Source organism: Pan troglodytes, chromosome 6, assembly GCF_028858775.2.
Source record: "Pan troglodytes isolate AG18354 chromosome 6, NHGRI_mPanTro3-v2.0_pri, whole genome shotgun sequence".
Classification (NCBI taxonomy): domain Eukaryota; kingdom Metazoa; phylum Chordata; class Mammalia; order Primates; family Hominidae; genus Pan; species Pan troglodytes.
The window spans coordinates 165,581,487-165,590,085 of record NC_072404.2 but is presented as its reverse complement, the minus strand read 5'-3'; the positions used below and the strand labels follow the sequence as shown (position 1 = coordinate 165,590,085).

Sequence of the window (8,599 nt, the reverse complement as noted above, 5' to 3'; positions counted from 1 at the left end):
GTGCTGGAGAGGATGTGGAGAAATAGGAACACTTTTACACTGTTGGTGGGACTGTAAACTAGTTCAACCATTGTGGAAGTCAATGTGGCGATTCCTCAGGGATCTTGAACTAGAAATACTATTTGACCCAGCCAGCCCATTACTAGGTATAAACCCAAAGGATTATAAATCATGCTGCTATAAAGACACATGCACACGTATGTTTATTGCAGCACTGTTCACAATAGCAAAGACTTGGAACCAACCCAAATGTCCAACAACGATAGACTGGATTAAGAAAATGTGGCACATATACACCATGGAATACTATGCAGCCATAAAAATGATGAGTTCATGTCCTTTGTAGGGACATGGATGAAACTGGAAACCATCATTCTCAGCAAACTATTGCAAGGACAAAAAACCAAACACTGCATATTCTCACTCAGAGGTGGGAATTGAACAATGAGAACACATGGACACAGGGTGGGGAACATCACACACCGGGGCCTGTTGTGGGGTGGGGGGAGGGGTGAGGGATAGCATTAGGTGATATACCTAATGCTAAATGACAAGTTAATGGGTGCAGCACACCAGCATGGCACATGCATACATATGTAACAAACCTGCACATTGTGCACATGTACCCTAAAACTTAAAGTATAATAATAATAAAATTTTTTTAAAAAAGAAATGTATATCCTATTTTGGACAAAATGATTTAGGGCATGGAGAAGCCAATTTCAAGATGGCAGAACATGGAATGTTGGCATAATCACATGTGACCTCTAGGACATACTGGTAGAACATGAAAACATGCTTTCAGGATTTCTAGAAATTATTAGGTGAGGAGAGCCCAGTAGAAAAGTAGAAAAGGGATAGGAACTTCAACTATCGCTATCTCTATAGTAAAGGGAATTTTTGCACCAACAAAACTACACAGGTCTCAGAAACCTTGGTTACTCATAATTTCCATCAGCACATAATGAAGATCCAAGGAAGTTGTGGTCTTTGGCTGATAAATGGGTTGAGATTGTGGCTCAAATCTTCTAGGGAAAGGGGGAAGGGGAGATGTCATGAGGGTAGACAAAGTCTAGCTCCAAAATCATCTTGAACTTTTACCATAAAGTGAAATTCATTCCAGTATTATTAGAAGTAGCAGTAGTATTTTCCAAGACAAAACAGGTTCCAATTCTGCACAAATATGAGATAATTGAAAAGTTTTATTATAAACAACATAAGCAAAAAATTCAATGCAGTGGGGGCAGAAGTGTGTGGATGACCTGCCAAACAATAAGTATTCAAAGTGTTGAGTGAGGGAGGTGAGGTTGCAACTATCTTTCTCTAGAAAAGAAGAGAACTGGGTATTCATCAAATTGGTTAAATTGAGGTTCGTCAAAGAGTTTCTACAGATACAGCTGAATATACTAAACATTGCTCTATTATGTGTTGAATTGCTGTCTTTCACTTTTTCAGCATTTGGGGATCATTATTTAATTGAATTTGTAGAGATCGATTTTCCAGACAGGTCTCTGTTCTTCAATGAACAAATGATAAGAAACAATTTGACTCCTTATATGACAATGGAATTAAATAAATTGACACTCATCTAGGAATAATTCTACAATCATCTCCATCTCTAAGATTACCTACTGCAAACAAAGAATTGATCTTTCTTTCTCAAAAACCACATGGGTAAGATGATCACTGTGACTCTGAATGCAAGAATAAGTGAGTGGAAGCTACAAGGGGAGATTATCTGCCAATATAGAAAGAATCTAGAAGAAAAGATTTTATTACAGGTAACATGACATAGCTTGGAGCCATCTTTTTGGTCTCTTGCATACATTTTCTCTGCATGTCTAAGGAAGAATTCACAAGGTAGCAAGCACCAATACTTTCTGCTTTGGAGTTTCACAAATTGAAAATTTGTCCCTCTCTTGTTAAGTCAATCAAACATCTACCAATGGCCAATGGTGGTCCTTAGTTACGAGTGCCTGAGAGACAGAAACTAGAGCACTCGACTATGCTAAATAAGTAAGTATGGGGCAAGGTTGCCAGAGAATATGCAGAAAATACAAACAGATTTTCATTAAGTTTAATCTTCCGCGAACAGACGTAACAAAATAAAGGAAGCAATCTGTAACGCTGTCATGATTAATTCAAGTATCCCATCCTTACTCTCCACTTCCGTTCTTGCCCTTTGCTGCCTTACAGCATAGTGAGCCTCCTGTTCTGCTAGTTTCTTCTCCATTTGCTTCTTTCTCTTTTCCTGCTCCACTTTATCTTCCAGCTTTCTGATTTTCTGTTCATACTCCTCTCTTATCCGCGCTTTCTCTCTCTCCAGCTCCACTCTGTGGAGTTCTTGCATTGCTTGTGTTTGCTTCTGGATCTCCTCCTCCGCCCTTTGGTACATCCTATTAGTGTAGCAGCCTTCCTTGTTCTCCCTCACCACGCGCTGGATCAGGCCCAGCAACTGTGCCCTCTGGGCCTCCTGCTCAGCGCCTGTTGCCTTGTTGTTTAACGCACAGTAGCGGTCACCGAAAATGTCCATCAAGTCTTGAATGTCTTCTGGTGCTTCCCTTAAGTAGTCATGCAAATTGGTGTCACCTAAGTCATCTTTCCGGGTGAATATGAGAATCATGAAACTTCTAGCCCTCTCTCCAAACATTTTCAGGATCTTCTCTGTGGCTTTGTGCTCTTCCTCAGTGTAACGGCCCAGTGGAACCACCAGAAGCAGAGCATGAGGCCCTGGGGAGGTCAGAAGAATGCAGCGAATAATCTCCTTGGACGTTTCAGCATTGGGCACCTCTGTGTCGAAAATGCCTGGTGTGTCAACTACGACAAGTTCTGTTTCCTTCCATGAGCTGCTGCGTTTCTCACACTTCTTGGTAATGGATTTTGCTGCAGTGCCAGAATGAAACACTTTCCGGCCAAGGATGCTGTTTCCTGTTGCACTTTTTCCTGCTCCGGTTTTACCCACTAACACAATTCTCAATTGGGAATTTCTGGGCTCTTGCCTTCCAGGCCCTGGGACATCAAGAAAAAAAAAAAAGCCATGCTGTTAGAATCTACCTCTAATAGATTCCCCTGCAGAGTCCTCACCCCCAGTGCCCTCCTCCGTTACTGGCTGTGGGGGCTTCTCCTGATGTTACTGCTGCACTCAGAGATTCCTGTGGGCCTGATGCTCATTTTTCAGTACTTGGGCAACTGGCCTTTCCCTTAATCTCCTATCTTCAATCTTGCTTTTTAGGATTCCTTTGAGCTTCTCAGTCTGACCTTTTGTAGCTATGTAGCCCAGAGGAAGAAATAAAATGGTTTCAGAAGAGAACTATGAGCTGCCAATAATAGCTGTTTGTACCTTTATTTTTTCTTTTTTTCTTTTTGAGACGGAGTTTCACTCTTGTTGCCCAGGCTGAAGTGCAGTGGCATGATCTCGGCTCACTACAACCTCTGCCTCCTGGGTTCAAGCGATTCTCCTGCCTCAGCCTCCCAAGTAGCTGAGATTACAGGCATGCACCACCATGCCCGGATAATTTTTGTATTTTTAGTAGAGACAGGGTTTCGCCATGTTGATCAGGCCGCTCTCAAACTGCTGACCTCAGATGATCCACCCGCCTCGACCTCCCAAAGTGCTGGGATTACGGGCATGAGCCACTGCACCCGGCCAGCTGTTTCTTTCTAAATAAGGTCGTGCAGGGAGTAACCCAAGATTTGACTTTAGCATATCTGTAGTGGAGATTTATTTTCCCAATTTATATTCAAAATGAAGCATTTCTTCTTCCCATTAAGAAGCCAGGGAAGTGGGTTATGCAACTTATCATTATTCTTAAAATACACCTTCCCACGTTTGATAACCAGAATTCTGGGATGAAAGAAGCGTATTTCCGAAAGTGATGTGACTGAGAACACTGGATACAGGAAGGCTAAGATTATCTAAGGAAAAACGTGGGCTGGCGTTCACATTTTTAGTTAGCATCACAGCAGAAGGCTCTGTCCTAAGGATATCCTGAGGGCACTTTTTGGCCATAGGGAAGGAAGTAGGAGAATCATGGGAGGCAAAATGACAAAGCACCAAAGGCCAACTCCAACACTGCAACAGTTAGTCAGTGTTGAGAGCATATGGTGACAATCCATGGAGGAGATTGTAAATGTAGCCACAATCTATTCCCATCCCTGGATGCATGCCTCTGGGATGTAGATTTGCACTTCCTCCCATCAAGATGCTATCTGTCTCTTCAACTGTTGAATCTGGGTGGGCCTTATGACTTGCTCTGGACAGTAGGACAGTAGAAAGCCTGGTGCAAGCAGAGACTCCAAAAGTGCTTATGCACTGTGGCTTGCCTTTTCTTTCTGCTCCTCCTGCAACTGCCTTAAAAGGAAGCCTGGACTAGCCTTCTTGATGATAACAACAAGGCCCAGTTATCTCTATTACCCTTGCTGTCTGAGAGCTTGCTAACTACCAGACATGTCCATAAGGCTATCCAAGACCATTCAGTTGCATACCAGGCACTAGCTCACCCCAGATGCATGAGTGAGTGCCTGAGATGAGCCAAGCTGGTCCAGACCCAAGAATGGCCCAGTGAACCCACAGAATTAAGAACCAACTAAATGGCTGATGTTTTAAGCTATGAAACTTTGGGATAGTTTATTAAACCAGCAAAATCTCAACTGATATAGTCAATTTCTATGGGTAAGGAAGAAAATGGAGGGTCACGTGATACACTGAATGAGCCAGCCAGTTTAATTTGTTGGTTATAGTGAGACCACCAGGAGCTGGGAAATTAGAGACCAGGGTGAGGGATCAATTACTCCCACATTCCTCATTCCCAGTTCTCCTCCAGGCTGAAGAAAGGGGCAGAAAAACAATCAGAGAGGCTACAACCAGCTGTTCTGGTGTGCCCATGTTGTAGGAAGCAGGAGGTAAGAAACTGTGCCGAGCCCTGGGTCATTCAGAGGATATTTAATCTCTCTTCTGCTTAGCTGCTTAGCCACACCCTGGGCAGAAAGTGCAGAGGGTCAAGAAAGATGAAAGAGCAGGTCAAATGAGGAGAAAATGAGAAAAGAGGTTGGAAATATTTTTCTCCTGCTCAAATGGGGACTGGGTGGCAAGGCAGGAGAACCCCACCCCATTCCCCCCCAAATCCCCCCACCCCCACCTGCTAACCTCCCTGCAGCCCTGGTCTGGGGAGCACTGAATGCCCTCTCACCATAACTGGCCCCTGGTGTGCTGGGGTTGAAGCTCACACTGCCGTATTGGGCTGCCATTGTCGCTTGAACTCCTGTAGATCAAGAAACATAACCATGTCATTTTAGGGAAATGGAAGCAACTAGAATCCCTGACTGCCTGTAGTCAACAACAACTTTCTTTTTGCCATGAGCTTGCTACATTGATTTCTCCTGCTCCATTTCCCAAAAGTCTCCTCAACCCTCCATTTTCAGTTTCATTTTCAGATTGTTCCTTTTTCTTTACACAAACATAAATGCTTCCAGTGCTTCCTCACAGGGGTTCTGGCCCCTTCCCCCCTCTATCTAGAGATTCGTGGCTTGGATGTGTTTATATGAGGTCTGTAGCCTACACCCTCCTCAGAGTTCCAAACTTTTATATCTCACTCAGCTTATAAAAGTTCCAAACTTTTGTATCTCACTCCATTTGGCTATTTCATGGGCATCTCAAACAGAACCTGGCCTAAATTAAGCCCTGACCTCCACATCCTGTCTGCCTTCCTGGCTCCCTGCTCAGCAGATGGCACCAACATCTAGCCCCGTGGCTCCTGCAGAACTTTGGGGTCATCTACAACTCTTTTATCCTCTCTCTCTCATCAGCCCATCACCAAATCCTATTGATTCCACTTCCAAAAAGCTCGAAATTACCCATTTCTCTCCATCTTTGTGCTAATACAACCCACTGTCAATTGTATGCAACTTAACAGGCTTCTAATTGATCATCTCCCCTTCAATCCCTTTTCTACTCTACAATCAGATGTTCTTTTACAACTAAAATTTGATATTTTTTCTTGTTTAAATTTCCTAGTGGCTTACTATTGGTTTCAAAATAACTGAAGTCCTCAGAATGGCCCATAGGCCCTGTGTGATCAGCTCTCTCCTCTCTCCTATGTGTGAGCCACACTACCCTCAATGTCCTGGAAATCTAGGCTCCTTCCACCTTCAAGGCCTTTGCAGTTATCATTCCTTCTTTTTGGAGCACTCACCCTCCAATCTAGTGCCCAGCTTGTTCCTGCTCAACCCGCAGGCCTCGGCTCTCCAGAGAGTCTTCCCCAACACCACTGTCTACCAGCAACACCCTCTGTTATGATCCACTGCACCCCAGAGGCTTCTTACAGAATATATATTACTTTAGGAAGTTAATTGCTTGATTTTTTTACTGTCTCCTCTTATACTACAAGCTTTGTGATGAGAAGACCACATATGTCTTTTATTTCTCATTATTCCCTGGGGACAAGCACAATACTGGGCAAAGAATGGTTATCGATCATTGTTTGTTAAATAAATAAATGGATAATCTCCCTGCTTCTTGCCTTTGATTGATCATTATGTCTAGCCCACATCTGATCTGTGAAAATGACAATCCATTCCTTTATTAATTAATATGTAGTGTTATAGAAACATGGTATTAATTTTAAATGTTTTATTTCATTGCTACCTACAAACATTTTGCAATGGAGAAAGATATTTGAAGAACTCTTATTGCAGCAGACTTTGAACAAAACAGGCAGAAAATGGTAGTTGTTAAAGACAGAGTCACCTCATAGGAAGCCAACAAATATGAAACACTGTGAAAAGCCAGATATTTCTTTTGAAAGAATGACTATTTCTTTATCCTTCAAGAATAGGGTATAGGAAACAGCTTCTTGTTAACAAGAGAAATCATGGAATTTTTAAAAATCAGCTTTGGTGGCTGGTGTTAGGAGAGGATAGGACACCAGCAAGAAGAAAACAATACTGTGACATTCTGGCTTTTTGTGACATTCTCTGGGTGTTTCTTCATATCCTCCTTCTAGTATGTGGGCTCTTTAATGCTGCTCTGCTGTTAATAATTCAGAGGCAAAGCCAGGAGACTGTGCTTCTGTAGGTGCTGACTTCAGGTGGCTGAATTCTCCTCTCTCTGCCTAAGGAACAAGCACCCATCAGCATCCAGCTTCTCCTGAACTGTAGAGAGTCACGCCAGGTGGCATCTCCCTCCTCCTACCCGCTAAAGGGGAGCTCAATGCCCAGTAAACCCAGGACTGTCCCTGAGGAGGCAGTTTCCCTAACGGGCAGCTCCGAGGAGACAGTTAACCCTGTAACAAGACCTCAGACTGCAGAGCCTCCAATCCTGACCTGGGTGCAGTCTTTGTGGGGCCACATATGGAGCTGTGCCCCTTACACATCCCAATGTTCTTCTTCCCACCAGCTCCCCCAGAGCTAATTCTGTCCGCTCACCCAACTTTATCCCTGGAAGAATCAAAGTTTCTATATAAATTCCACAACCAGCGAAAGGAAACATTTATTTGTAAAACAAGTATCCTCTGAGCAGCAATCCCTGAAAGAGGCATTAATTTGTAGGGCTCAGCCTTAAAAACAGATTACAACCTAAAATTAGCAAAGACAGGAAACAGGAACCAACGAGAATATAGTCTGAAAACATGTTTACCAGACGATTTAGGATACAGGTCCCTCCTCACCAAAATCGCACATTCGTCCCGACCCCCACCACACACACCCCTATTCCCTTACCTGAAAAATCAGGATCTTGCACCCCTCTCTGATTTTGCACACAATACTAAGCCAGGATGTTGAGAAACAGGAAAAGAGAGGAAGTGAGGGGAGGAGCTGTCCAGATTTACTTGTGCAAGGGACCTGCCCACCTGATCATCCAGCAGCTCTAATAGAACTTTCTGCAGGGATGGGGTTGTTCTGTGCTGTCCAAGATGGTGACCCTTAGCCACATGTGACTACTGAGCACTTGAAATGTGACGAGTGTGATTGCAGTTCTGAATTTTAAATTTTATTTTGTTTCAATTTATTTAAAGTTAAATAGCTACTCCATTGTCAGAATTCTAAAAGGCAAAGTCAGGCAGAACAACTTGCACCAGGCATTTTCCCCAGAAGGAAAGAAGGAATATTCAGCTTGGTATGCCTGGTGGCTACCATACTGAACCTTGCAAAGGCTCTGCAGTGAGACAAAAAACATGGGTCACGCTGTGACATTCTGGAAGAAACTGCTGGGCCAAAACTAGAGAGTCACCAGTTATTCTGAAAGACCCTTGAGCCCCCGAACCCCTGCTCAGCACAACAGGCCTCCCAGCTAAGCCCCCATACCCCTTTCTCCCAGTACCTCAGGTATGTCCTCTGAGTCCACAGTGTGTCCTTATTTCCAGGGTATGTCCATGAGTCATCTACTAGAAGCAAAAGAGAGTAAATGACTTTCACTGGACTGACTAGGATGGGCCCAAATTCACCTCCTGAGATGGTCCTGGAACCATTGAAATATTCTAAACACTGACATCTGACACTACTTACCACTAAAATGGAAACTTTGAGAGTATTGTAATGGGGTCCCAGCTCACCGTTATAACCAGTTATTTTTCCATGGTAGAAGGGGTCTCAATTTACCTTT

The 8,599-nt window shown here is 43.5% G+C and overlaps 1 protein-coding gene across 2 annotated transcripts; it reads right to left on the bottom strand.

Annotated features, from left to right (window-relative positions):
• Positions 1-1,184: 1,184 nt before the first annotated feature.
• On the bottom strand, positions 1,185-7,939 carry GIMAP4 (GTPase, IMAP family member 4). 2 transcript variants are annotated; one of them, XM_016958415.4, is made up of 3 exons: positions 7,717-7,939; positions 5,190-5,261; positions 1,185-3,009 (listed from the first exon to the last, which is right to left on the bottom strand). In XM_016958415.4, the coding sequence occupies exons 2-3, from the start codon at positions 5,245-5,247 to the stop codon at positions 2,078-2,080; spliced, it is 990 nt and encodes a 329-aa protein (XP_016813904.2). In that variant the 5' UTR covers positions 5,248-5,261; positions 7,717-7,939; the 3' UTR covers positions 1,185-2,077. The 2 variants fall into 2 exon arrangements, with proteins under 2 accessions (XP_016813904.2, XP_016813905.2); XM_016958416.4 differs by having other exon boundaries at positions 5,147-5,261; positions 7,717-7,840.
• Between the last annotated feature and the right edge of the window lie 660 nt (positions 7,940-8,599).